The sequence below is a fragment of the Centrocercus urophasianus genome, unplaced genomic scaffold (genome assembly GCF_019232065.1).
Source record: "Centrocercus urophasianus isolate 14NV4802_14NV808 unplaced genomic scaffold, USGS_Curo_1.0 seq_27, whole genome shotgun sequence".
Taxonomy (NCBI): Eukaryota; Metazoa; Chordata; class Aves; order Galliformes; family Phasianidae; genus Centrocercus; species Centrocercus urophasianus.
The window spans coordinates 11,450,232-11,464,187 of NW_024884833.1; the positions used below are offsets into that span (position 1 = coordinate 11,450,232).

Here is a 13,956-nt window from a genome sequence, read left to right on the forward strand (position 1 = left end):
AGATGTCTAATTTAAATCCATTCTATTCTAATAGAGTAGTTGTGCAGCTCTCACTGAACCACTGTAAACAACTGCCCATGCCACTTGCAGCTGTAAATTCTGTTGAACCTAAGTCAACTGGCAACAACAAAGCTGTTGTCAGGACATTCCAGTGATCCTTTCACACATCTTCACTATGTTAAGACTTTTCATAAACTTGGCTAAAATGGGCTATTATAACATTTCTCCTTTAATCCAACTTCAGTTCATTTTGCGTGCATTCAAATCTTAATTCCACAGCTTTGTTTCCAGGCCTAAGCCAACCTTAATACACAGAACTGTTTAAATCTCTGAAGCCAACACGGAGCTTTACTTTACTTTCCAGTTGTTTTGGGGTACACACCATTCCCATTTACTCAGATTTCATGAGTCGGCAGAGCAAGTCAGAAGCTGACTGATCCAAAAGAGAAAGTCTCACCACCTTTATTTCCAGAGGCACGCACTGATCACCTTATTCCAAAAGCACTCCTGGAGATGTTCAGAATCGTCCAACATCTCAGCTCACTAGTTGAGCAGAAAACATTTCTACAGGAAAAAGGAAAAGGACCAGCTTAGCAGATCAGCAAGTCAAGTAGACTAACAAGAAGCATCGACCAAGTAGCAGCTGTTCACAGGGAAGCACAGGAAGAGCCTAACTGAAAGCACAGGGAAACAACAAGCCAGATGAGCTCCTCCCATCCCACACGTTCTTCGTAATTATCAAACATGTTTTGATTAATTACTACTGGGGCATTAAGAACCTAGCTAACACAAGAACAGCTGAGCAACACAGCTCTATCTAAAAAAAAGGAAGAGACAAAAAGAAGTATAAAAGAAAGGGACCATAAAAACAGAATAGCTGTAACTGCTAGATCTGATAGAAAGGAATCCCATACCCTTCATTTTTCCTTTGATTTAGGATACACTCCAAAAATCCTTCCTGTTTTGCTCTCAATCCCATAACCTACAACCAAGTTTTTAAGCACATCCGTAAAGCACCCACAGAGAGCCACTTTATTAGGATGGCCATAGAATGTCAGAGATATTACGTAACTGTGGAAGTACCTAGAGCTATGTAGCTTTGAAGATGTAAGAGCGTAATGTACCTCAAATCAAGCACAAAACACTTAAAGTACTCAAGACATTATCAAAACTCTCAGTTGAGATTCAGTCCTTATCAACCATCAAGTAAGACTATAACAGCATTAGAATCTGATCTGGAGTAGAACAAAGAGCATGAAAACTGACGAAATAAGCAGTACAACATATCAAGAGAAGGGATGGAAATATGGAGGAAAAAATTAAATACAATACACTGCATTCACTGGAACTTCAGGAATAACTACCAAATTAAGTGAGTTTAATCGAACACATCACACGCACTTGTACATTTCACATTAATTTAACGGTTTTACAATATTTACAATATTCAGACCTGAGATTCAAACACCTCAAGTCACTGAAAGAATTTAAGGCCTTAGAGGTGTGCTCATATCAATGCTTCAGATGCTATCAAGTGATTCACTAATCAGTAACAAGTCAGGAGGACCGACAAATTTTGTTAGCTGTTAGCAGAATTAGCTGCCACAGAATTTGGAAGGAATAGTTACTTTTACTGTGTGCAGAAAGTGAAATTTGGAAGTCTTTCAGCAAAATCTTGGAGATATGTCAATAAATTTCTTCCTTATTTTATTATGTTTTGCTTATATTCTTCTGCCACAGGATACAGAGAGCTAGTGAACATGTCACCTAGATTACATCTTGTAGACAAGAGCTGATTTAAACTGACCAGACAGGAAGTAATTTGAGATTGACAATCACAATACAGTTTATAGTTATTGGTACAAAGCAGAGTAATAAGGCTCTCAAGACTTCTGAAATCAGATGTCAACTGGTTAAGTTCATCTTTACAGGATCTGTTATTGAAAGATAAAAAGCATTTGGAAAGCTGATGAATTTTTTATGAAATAGTATTGAGGACATGCGTGAAAGTTAACACATCTGAGAATGGAACAGGAACGGACAGAGGAAGAAGGGTAAGGATGAACTCTGCCAAGAATCTATATCACCAGTTTCTAACTAACGTGGTGCAAAGAAGAAAGCGTGCAAGAAGTAAAAACTATGCCAGGTGAGGTAGTATAAATATATACAGCACTAGCACATAGTTACAAAATTATGTGCCACTACTAAGTTATGCAAAAAACAAAGCTGGTGCTCAGCCATGTGACATACTAAGAAGAGAACAAAAAAGGTTCAATTCATTCACTTACAGAAAGAAAGAGATAGTAAAGAGACACCAATGCTGCTAGAAACTTTTTTTTCACCCACCTTTAACTATAAAACAAAAGTCTTCAACCACATAATTAATATAAATTATTAGCTACCTAAGGTCAACATTTCCTTTACTGTTTGAGTTGCAAAGAACTCACTTTACTTGAATGCTCTGATCAAGTTAACCATGGCAACTGAAGTGTAGCAAGAGCACACTAGTGAAGCTTGGGCTAGTGAAAACCTTGCAAAACCTGCAAGTGTCAGGCAGAAAGAAAACTACATATAAAAGGACAATACTTGACAAAGAAAACAGCAAAGATTGTGAAAGAGCAAAGATAGACAGGCTTTATTCAACTGTTCAAGTTCGAGACATTAAAATCCTCTCAATTAGGTAAAGCAAAGACAAATTGTAACTTCTATTGATTTTACAACAGTAAGTAATATCTGAACCACGTAAATTCCAACAAGGTAAGTCCTCTATGGCTAAGTGACACATGTGCTATACCTTCTTCACTGAGAATTTTACACTAGTAGTGTAGCATTCTTAGGAACAATGGAAACAGCACAGTTCTACTACAACAAGAATGTGCAAAACTGCTTGATGATTAAACCAAGTATCAAGACTTAAGAAGTTCTTTCTGCATGGATGACAGGACTGGTATTTTTTAACATTTGCACTAATGAGCATAAAAATATCCTTACCTGCCCTAATCCTTAATTTACAGAGTTGCAAAGAAATGCGTAACATGCTAGGAGAGCTTCAGAACTCACTTTGCAGTGAAAGAAAAAAAAAAAAAAAACAAAAAAAAACGACTAGGAAAAATAAAAAGGATTGGGTCAAACTGGCATAAAGAACCACAGGATACCTAGATAGGAGCAAAAAGTAAGGATTCAAGGGGCCAGAAAAGCAATCAACCTCTCTGTCACAGAGAATCAGAAGTTGTTTTGCAGTATGCCACTAGTAAAAGGCTGCCACTACAGTCAATAGTAAGCTAAGCAACTCTGTGCTACTCAGCATAGTGTGCCCCTGGAGTGCATATTTTGGGCACTGCTCTTCATCTGGGCAAAACCACTCAAAGAATGAACATTAGGATGCAGTAGTGCACAAAGAGGCTTCTGGAAAGAAAACAAACAATCGCCTTTTCCTATCCACGGGGACAAAAATGCACAGGGAAAAAAAAAAAAAAAAGGCTAAAACTGAAAAAAAAAAAAAAAAGGGGGGAAAAACAAAGGGGGTGCAACTGAAAAAGCACTTCAGTCACAGAAAAGCACTATTACCCAGACAGTCTGAGAGTGGCTGCTGTTGCTAATCTTCAGCATCAGATAAAACAAAAAAAAAAAAAAAAAAAAAAAAAAAAAAAAAAGAAAACCACACCAAGACCTTTTTTTTCTTCTCTTACTTTGCAATTTATATCCCTTATTAGAGACAGCTAGGTATCTGCAAAGTAATGGCTGGCAACCTTACAGCCAGTTACAAAGCAGAAATTCAGGATGACCTTATACCCAGACTCAAGACTTGTATAAAGAAAAAACAGCGATAAACATTTCAGTAAGAAACAAAACAAAAGCACATTCTGTTGTAAATAGAGACTGTTAGGGCAAAACCACAAAAGAACAATCTATTTGTTATTTTTCCCAAGAAAATGTGGGTTTTCTCTGTCCTCCCCGAGATTTAATTCAAACTTCTGCACTTGAAAAGGTTGAGATCACTATATAAGGAAGTAAAGAGCACAGCAACTCAGGGGGTTTGGCATATTTAAAAACAACTTCATAAATAAGCAAATTGCCACAGATAATTAAAACTATCTGCTTTTAGATGTCTTTTGCTTTTCTTGACCCGACTGAATAATGTTTTCTTAGAATTAATACACAATCAGTCAAACTAGCATACATATTTTTGCTCCCTTCTCCAAAACTGAAAGCTATCTTCTTGTTTTTGCTTACTAATCCACACAGAAGCCTCTAAAATGGCAAAAACAGAGATGGCAGCATTTTGTTCTCTAAATCAATTTTATCCTCAGCCATCAAGTAGATGTTCCAGCACAGAGAAAGAACAGTCCTTCCCTTCTAATTCAAAAATCCATACTACCATTGCCCTTGCAAACTGCTAAACAAGCAGTATCGGCAATTCACTTGTGTTCTGTAATATATTTACTACAAATCCCAATGGCTTGCCTCCTAATGCAGTTTTCTATTGTGTCTGTTCTTGTCAATACCCTGACTGGTCACCTTACAAGTAAGTTACTTTGACTGACTGTTTACACAAACATCAAAAATCTCCAGGATTAAGAAAAAAAAAAAAAAAAAAAAGAAGAAAAAAATCCATGCTGGGTGAGGGAAGGCAGAGGGAACACCACCATCACCACACCAACAACAAAAGAAAAGCACCAAACACAAATGCGTCTGTTTTCTGTTATGTGACCACACAACCTAAAAGGCTAGCTAAGTCTTCCAATCACTTAAGCAGTACAACGTACTTCCAGATAAGCAACCCTGACAGATAACCCACCAAACAGCTCTCAAAGAACTTTAATTTGTAATTTAATCATCTGTGCTAATTTGTTCGTGCTTCTGAAGAACATAAAGAAAAGGTGAAAGCAACTCAGTCAATCCCCAATTAGAGTTTGCAGGCTTCTGAAATGCTGTTCAATTTATCACTAGCCACAAAACACTATTATCATTATAAAAACTTCAAAGCAATCTACCAAACTGATTAATTTTCTGAACAGTTTTCTCAACACACTGAAAATACATTTGGTAATACTGGGTTTGCTAACAACTAAGGTAATCCTCAACAGAATTTTATAAAAATAAAGCTATAATCCTTTTTCCATTCCACTTATACTTAAGCATACTGGGAACATGTTTCTAAGAGAAACCAGTGCTACTTCCATTTGTTCATTAAAAAAAAAAAAAAAAAAAGAACCCATTATACACTGCACCAAATACAGAGGGAAAAAAAAAAAGTTAAAAGAAATTTCATCACTATGCCTTCTTTTACAATAAATGACTTCAGGAAAAAACTTATTTTTAAAACCTAGTCAGATTTGAAGTAGAGCTCACACAGGCAATGTTTTAGTGAATTCTAACCTACCTTTCAATTGCCTCTGGCACCATGCCTTAAACAGATAAATAATTGTCAAAAAATAGAGAACAGGGCAAGGGAAAACCATCAGCTCTTGCAGAAAAAGGAATGTCAGCAGTAGTATCTCAGGAACATTTACTACAATCTGGTTTATGAGTATGCTGAGCAACACAGTCTGGAGAAGACAGCACACAGTAAGTAATAACATTAGTTCCACAAGAGGATTCAAAGTAGAAACAATGACAGACAGAAGAATTGCAAAGCAGCCTTACAAGCTGAAGAGGGCAGTTAAACAATGTAATTACACAACTTAGACACACTCATAGGCACACCAGGGGCAACCACCCCTAGCCTCAGTGTAAATTGATGGAGCAAACATCGTTCATGAGCAAGAACTCAAATGTGAGCAAATCTGAGAGGTGATACTAGCAGTTCTCCGATCTTTGGTCGCGCTGCAAAGAAAACAAGTATTTAGAACTTTTCTACAGAAAAAAAAAAAAATAAAAAATACAGAAAACAATTATGTCATTACATAAATCTCTGGCTTGCCTAAACCCTGACAATTGCATTTAGTTCTTGTGCCCTCACTTCAGTGGAGTAGACTGAAAATGGGGAAAAATAAATTAAAAAAGAAAAAAAAAAAAATCAAGCAAAGGCATATCAGATGATCAAGCTGTTGAACAACTTGTACTTTCACAGATTGAGTAGAATAGGACCACCCAATGTGAAAGTGAGTCACAAACAATACTCACAAAGGTCTAAAATTCTAAACGCACCGAAAAGGCAACTAGACACCAATTACATGCACTTGCTGAGAACTGAGGGTCATCAAACAAAGATAACATCACAAATGAAGTTTCTTTATCCCCAGCCCCTAAGCCCCTCCCCCCAAAATCAACACAACTGCCTTACTTATCTTGCACCAACAACAGCTTCCTCCCCGCACAATGGCAAAAACCCACTACAAAGAAGTTTTACATAAGACTACAAGTTGAACACCCATCAACCTCACACCCCTGATGATGAGAATGAAATGGTTAAGAATATAAAAACTGCTGATCAAGAAAAATCAATTCTCCTTTTTGTTCCTGTTTGTTCATAAAGACAACTAACTGGAGCACGGAGCAAGTAACTGATGCCAGTGAGAAGAGGGAGCTGAGTATACAGTTACAATGTAAACACAGCTGTCATTATATATTCTCAACTCTTAAATTCAGTGGAATGACAACATCATTAGCTCTACTGAACGTTGTTATCATTTTTAAATTAATAAGCACTGTAGAGTCTTCTGATAAGTGCAAGTTAACATAATGTTGTTTTTAGATGCCAGTATATGCCAGTGGTGACCCACCCACAAATCCAGAAGACACTATCTTCCATTTTGCACAGAAGATGAAATGTAATTTTAACCCTTTGCTACAAAACTAAAATTGCTGAAAGGCAATTCAAATACTAGCCTGATTTGTATTACAAATAAATAGCAGAAAGAGGTGTTTACCTTTCACCCCAGAACCCACTGTGAGAGAAGAACCCTTTCTTCCTTTTCCACTCCCTGTTCCAAAAATATCATTTTTTTTTAATAAAAAAACCCACAAGCTTGCTTGAGCCAATCCATAAAGTACAATAACAGAAATTTAGCAAATTAAGTTCTAGCATTACAAAGGAAGTTTGACAACATCATCAAAAAAAATAATAAAAAAAAAGATTCTCCTTTCCCTGAATGATCCTGCGATGAACCTGAAATCTGGCAGACCCATTTCAAAATGCAAGATGATCTGACAGTATTTAACATATGTAGAGTGTTTATACTGTGACATACTTTCTGATTAAGTTGTATATTAGCTGGCATAATAGATAGTATCTGACAATATGGTTATCTAAAAGCCTCATGGAGACATATTTCACACAGCGCCCTGAATCTGTCAGGTAATTCCTTAATGTCAGTCTAGAGCTTGAACATAGTTTCAAAGTTGAGAAAGTTGATCTCATTTCTCTAGGCTTTCCTCCTTATTTAGGAACTGTAGATGTAGCTTAAATGGCTATACTGGCGATACAATTGTAAACACTTAGAAATCCAGTATTTATAGAATAAATACAACTGTAGAGGGAAAAATATATCCCAATCAATCCTATTTTCTCTTTTAAAATAAAAGCAGGTAGCAGATCCAACTGTAAAACTCTCTTGAAGTACTTACAGTGCATCAAAACCTTTAGGATTCATGCCGTTTTTCATTATAGTAATTAAAATGCAAGTAGAAAAAAAAAAAAAGAAAAAATTAATTTATCTTTAAATCCCTTTCAATAGCACAGCCATCCTCCTCAGGAGCTGTAGAGAGGTAACTAAGCTTCTTAATTCCCTTCTATTTAACCCACTCCTGAAGACTGATGTTCTAATGAGATATCAATAGAAGATTCAGTCCTTGAACAAAGAGCATTAGAAATTATTTCATAAAACATTCTGGACTGAAACAGACATTTAATTGCTGCACAACTGGTTAGCATAATGCAGTTCAGGAATTTGTATACTTTTCTATAGGAGGCCAGTGGTGACCTACCCACAAATCCAGAAGACACTATCTTCCATTTTGCACAGAAGATGAAATGTAATTTTAACCCTTTGCTACAAAGCTAAAATTGCTGAAAGGCAATTCAAATACTAGCCTGATTTGTATTGCAAATAGCAGAAAAAGGTGTTTACCTTTCACCCCAGAACCCACTGTGAAAGAACCCTTCCTTCCTTTTCCACTCCCCGTTCCTCTTTTTCTACTGAATGACGTTCCTCCCTCAAGGCAGGTCACAAAGATCACAATAACCCACCCAAAGAGAAGGAAAACCAGCTGTCACCTTTGGGATTGCAGACACTCAAATACTGTAGTAGTTTATACAGTCTGTCAGTTAGTTCAGCAGTGATGATTTTTTCTTTCTTTGGCTGCCTGCCACTGAGCAAGAGCTAATCTTGCACCTGAACAATCTAGGCATTAAACACACAGGAAGCCTTATCTCTCGACTTATGACAGAAGATGACAGGGCAGCACCTCTTTATTTTCAGCATCTCTCCCTAATAGCCAAGGGCAGTAACCCTTCAAGTACAGTGGGCCTTTTAATACCCAAAAGACTCTACATCTTGGCACTAGCAGTTGACACATCTGCTTTGCCAGCCACAGATGTCACAGTGGGAAAAACTCTCTTCAGTTTCTCTCATCTGTTAATTCAATCCACAACACACATGAAAACAACACCTGAATCAACCCCACCTATCCTCAGCAAATCCTCAAATTTGTTTCTGTCTCAGAGACAGTAATGTTAATCAGTAACTGTATACACCTTAAGATAATCAGCTCTGTAAACAGTACAAAAATCCAGGCACAACATCCTCTTAAGAATTAACCTTTGATATTCTTATAAAAACAGAAACAAATCAAGAAAACACAAACCACCCACAAGTATGTCAATTATTATGTCCTGATTTGTGTTCAGTCAGCAAGCTCAAAAGCACTCAAATGCAGTACCTGGGTTTAAGCATATTGTGCAAAGTTAAACACTACAAAGAGCCAAAGCTGAAGCTTAAGAAAGCCTTCATGCAGCCATTCATTGACACAAATGCAGTGTATTCAAGTTGAAAACTCTGCCATACAGCTGCTTTTGTTTGGCGAGTTTGCCTCAGTCAAACCTGCATACAGCAACATTCAAGTCCTAACCATTTTAGCCAAATTATAATCATAATAGATTACAGAATTAAATGAAGAGTTTAGTAACTGAAGCAACTGCATCAGCACAAGAAATCAACCTTTTTATCAGCAGGCAGACTACAACCACTTTCTTTAACGAAAGTGACCCCCACCTTCCACAGTGATATGGACAGCACACTGCACAAGCTAACACCACTGCAGTACAATTTTTTTATTTTCAAATCAGCAGCCCAAGCACTCTGAAGGCTTCACACAGGGTGCTTACAGCATCCACGTAGAAGGTAGGCCTTAAGAACATAAAAGCTTGTTCAGTGGAAAGTTTCCCCATCACTGCATCTTTCAGTAACAAAGATGTTGTCAGAAATGACAATTTTTCATGTCCCCTGATGATGCCTTGCTAGCATTTGGTTATAAGCCATAAAGCAGGAATAATTTCAGCCTGTCAGAAGTCTAGCTAATGCCCAGTTTCCCCCTAGAGAGAATTCCTGTCAAACATAATGAGAGCTCCAAAGGCCCTCTCTACAACATAATGAGCACTTAGGCCATGCTGGTGATCAGCCAGCAAAAAGCATCAATTTGAGCCTGGCTACACCCGTGGGGCTAGACGTCACCAGTTTTAATAAGAATTATGATTACTATCTGACAAAAGCCTCCTCAGAACTTACCGTTAGAAGTAGAAATTCAGAAGAATGTCATTGGTGGCTTTTTTTTTTTTGCTTTGCTTTTTTTGTCTCCTTACTGTTCGATCACCTACATACTGAATTCTAACAGCGCTAGGAAACCTTACTGTAGTCATCTAAATCTTTAACATGAAGGTGCTGTTCTTTTCAGAATTCCTCAACATGTAAAAGCATAGTATCTAAAACTCATAACCAAGAAAAACTATTTATTCCTTCAAATGCTTTTTCTTTCCTTAACAGCACACAGGGAGTAAGCGTGCTCTGTTCTCCTCCACCAGAATCAATGCAGATATAATGGACTGCCATAAATCTTAAAAGCTTCCCAAGTATCACTGCATACCGGGTAGATAACTATAGTTGCCATATATACAGAGCATTAAACCTTTGCAATGCACAGATGTTAAGGTCAAAGTGGAAACCTCAGTTCTGAGGCTCTTTAATCTCATGGGCTTAATTGATTTTACTTAATTTTCTTGTACATTTACAGAAGTCACCTGACTTTGTCAAGATCTTCTGAAGATAACATCCATTTTGCACCAACTCAACCCCCTGTATGGACACTGTCTTCCTCACAAGTTATTTATTCTGAGCTTTACAATAGACTAAATAAACAAAAACCCAAAAATCAGGATCAAGTGGATAAAGAGGAAAAAAAAAAAAGTTACCTCACTGAGAAAATGCCATTCTTTTAACACAGACTGGACAAAAACATAGCACAGCGCTGAACCAAGTTACCCACCACTCCTACTGTTCTATTTGCCTATTCAGTGCATCGTTTCAAAACAACTAGGCCGTCTAACATCCCTGCTTTTACCAGCATTTTGGATTCAAACAAGTGTAACTCTAAAAAACACTGTGGAGCACTAGCCTAGCTTTGCAAACAATGTTACCAAGGAACCACCATACCACCTCACAAAATACAATATTTTTAAGTGAACACAAAATAAAAATCAAAGAGTTCAGAGTTACAAAAGAAGAATTCTACTCCGCAGTTCACTTACTTAATGAAAGTCTTTGAATATACTGAAGATCCGAAGCCTGAACTAATCAATTTACTCGCTATGCCCTAACCGGTCATCCATGCTCTTTAATTTAATGAAACAAGAATTTTAGATGAAATAGCACATACACTTCAAGAAAGAGTTGTATTGTTGCACTTTGAAATGTGTCCAACTGTGCAACTTCATCTAATGATAATTTTTTTAAGAGGCCATCGATTTCTGAAAGACTTATTGTACCAGCATCTTGATGAAAAAGTGAATGTCAGCATATCTACAGAATACTTACACCCTACCATTAAAGCTTTATTTGGCAGACAATGACTACTTAGTTGAGGGTCCTCTGGGCTGAGCAATCATTTAGTTTTCTTCTCTTATGAGGTCTTTAGTGTCTTGTTCTACTTCAGCACTCTTTTTATTCACCATTATAGTGGCTGTAAGTGTGAATTTTATGGGAACTTGAAAATTCATAGTCATAACTTGAGCTTTCCAAGTCACTAACCCTTTCATACTTTTAAATGGCAAGTACTGGAGCAACTGTCACTACATACGCTACAAAGTCATCATCAAAGGCTCCCTCCTACCAGCGACAAATCAGAAACACATAAGCACTGAATTACACTTTCAAAAACAGAGACGAGACCTTTCCTACCTCTGACATCACCTTTCAGGACCAACAGCAAGACAGCTGTGTCACTCAGCCTAACCTACACCACATTTGACAGTAGGTAGGCATAGGTCTGCTAACCACAGCTACAGTCAGTCTATTCAGACATGCAACGCAGTTATCTGAAGACAAACACAGCTGCTACACTTAAATGAAGACTGATTGCAAATTTCTGTGGTTTAGAAAACAAAATGCCTTACCTGTTTGTGCATTTCAATGTTTAATCCATATGACATTTCATAATACTGCAAATAAAGGAGCACGTATTATTTTTTTATATACCGGCTTGCATTGTATTGTAAGATCTTTACTGAAATAAAGAACAAACAAACTTACCATCACATAGTGCCTCTGCATTTCTGTCTTCTCACTGGCGAGTTTCTCACATTCCAGTTTAAGGCTACAAAATAGATCACACTTCAATGTAACTACTATGTCATTTGTTTTGACACCTACCCACTTTATTTGTGTTTTGACAAAAACAGCTAATTAAAAAACCTCATAACTCACATGCAAACAGACAGATAAATGCTTAATTCATACTTTAAACACAAGGGTAGAGCAGGAAATTCAGAAAGTATTTTGTGGTGCTGCCTGAGAGCTGCAGCTGCCTCCAGAGCTACGGAGACAGGCAAAGGACATGGACTGTTGGGCTGTGTCAGGATCAGACATTCTCCAAAGTTCCTCTGAGCAGCCAGGAGTATTTCCTCACTTGTGACTTCCAGAGTCACAGACAAACGGCACCATTTGTGGTTAGAATTACATCTCAGGCATATCTCCATCTCCTAACCTCCAGGCACCTCCAGCTGGGGTTATCTTGCCTGCAGCCGTACAGCAGTAACTGACTGCCATTTGCTAGCAAATTTGTTTTCAGAAGTTATCTGTCTCTTCACAAACAGCAGCATCGCTTTAAGGACTCTGACTGAACAAAGCAAAAGCAGCAACATTTTTTTTTGTTTTTTATTTTAAGGGCCACCTTAAAGCATACTTTGAAACAAACGCTGCGGAAAGCAGCCTTTTTCCACTTACAACTGCAATACCGAATGTTCACAGTTTATACCTCATTTCTAACTGACGGCTCAGACAAATCAACAATCTCGAGTGAGAATCAAACTAGTGTGGAAATCAAAGAGAACCCCAGCCTCAGTCGGCTGACTTCCTGCATGGAAAGTAACAGATCTTCTATCCCTATCCAGGTGCAAGGGAGTACAAAATCGAGAGACAAAAGCCTCTTATTGCCAAACACCCTCTGCAGGCAGGAACCCGCTCCCTGCGGGGTTCCAGCACCAAAGAACCGTACAGCGCCGCGCGAAGAAGCGCACCTCGTGGCTTCAGGAGACCGCCGCTTAACTCTGCGCTACAAAGTTGCCATCCACCAGGCTCTTTTAGCACAGCACGTCGGCGTCGGATTCACCTTAGAGTGAACACCGCACGCAACGGAGGAAGGATCTTCCTCCGCCGCCCTCCGCGCCACGCCACTCTCCCCCCGTAACACCTCCCCGCCCCTCACCCCGGGCCCGGCCGCCTCCAGCCGAGCTCCCGCCCGAGGGCCCCGCGCCGCCCCGGCCCCACACGCCACCGCCTGGACGCGGCCGCTCGCTGCAACCCCGCGCCCAGGGGGGGAGGAGCGGTTCGGAGCGGCCCTCCGACGCGACCCCACCGCGGCTCACCTGTGGTACTGAGCCTGGAGGAACTGGAACTCCTCCTTGATGCGGTCCAGCGACTCCGGGATGGTGAATTTGAAGGGCTGCCCCGCAGCCTGGTGCGGCGCCTGGTGCGGACGGACCGGGAGAGAAAGGCACAGTCAGAGCGCGCGGACGGGGCGGGACGCAACGAGGGTCCGTCCCGCCGCCCGCCCCATTCCTGCCGCGACCCCGGCCCCAGCCCTTTCCTCCCGCCGACTCCCGCAGCTGAGCGGTCCGATTCCTCCCCGCCGCTCCCCGCGCCTCGGGGCGGAAAGTGACCGCCGCACGCAGAGCCGGTCCCGCCCGGCGCCGTACTCACGGGGTGCCGGCTCTGCGGGAACATGTCTCCGAACGCGCCTCACACCGTCCCGCGGCGCTCAGTTATCCCGCCGCAGGGACATCCTCCGGCCGCGGCCACTCTGATGCGGTAGCTCCGTGGGACGGGACGGGCGAGTCACGAGGGCGAGCGGCTCTGTAGTGGGCTCCGGGCGGGGCCGTCACAGCGAGAGGGGCGGGCGGGAAGCCTCCGGAGACGGCCGCGCTGCTCCTGACCGCCGGCGGCTCATGGGGCGGCCGGAGCGGGGCTCCGCGGGGGGCGGACGCGGGGCGGCCCCGCGGCGACGGAGACAGCACAACAAAGGGCGGGGAGCGCCCGCTCCGAACGGGATTAGGAGGGCGACGGCCTCCGGCACCGGGCGGCTCCGCGCCTTAGCAGCACACGGCGCATCGCGAACTCCTCCCCATTCTCGCCGTCGCTCTCGTCGTCCCGGCGCTGTCCCGGCGAGGTGATGTTCCGTCCGGTCGAGGAGCGCGGCCTGGCCCTGCCCTGCTCCGCGCAGGGATGCGGGGGAGCGCAGCGCGGC

General features: G+C 40.9%; 1 protein-coding gene across 8 annotated transcripts in view; it reads right to left on the bottom strand.

Moving 5' to 3' along the window:
• Positions 1-13,577, bottom strand: part of TLE1 (TLE family member 1, transcriptional corepressor) — a 69,723-nt gene extending 56,146 nt beyond the window's left edge. For 2 of the 8 annotated variants that reach the window (XM_042826756.1, XM_042826758.1), the window contains exons 1-4: positions 13,413-13,572; positions 13,079-13,179; positions 11,745-11,808; positions 11,609-11,653 (exon numbers count right to left, since the gene is read on the bottom strand). In XM_042826756.1, the coding sequence (XP_042682690.1) occupies positions 11,609-11,653; positions 11,745-11,808; positions 13,079-13,179; positions 13,413-13,436 (234 nt within the window). In that variant the 5' untranslated portion in view covers positions 13,437-13,572. Of the gene's footprint in view, positions 1-460; positions 529-11,608; positions 11,654-11,744; positions 11,809-13,078; positions 13,180-13,412 lie in introns of those variants that run through there. The other 6 variants (XM_042826755.1, XM_042826757.1, XM_042826753.1 and 3 more) reach the window with 6 other exon arrangements.
• Positions 13,578-13,956: the final 379 nt, after the last annotated feature.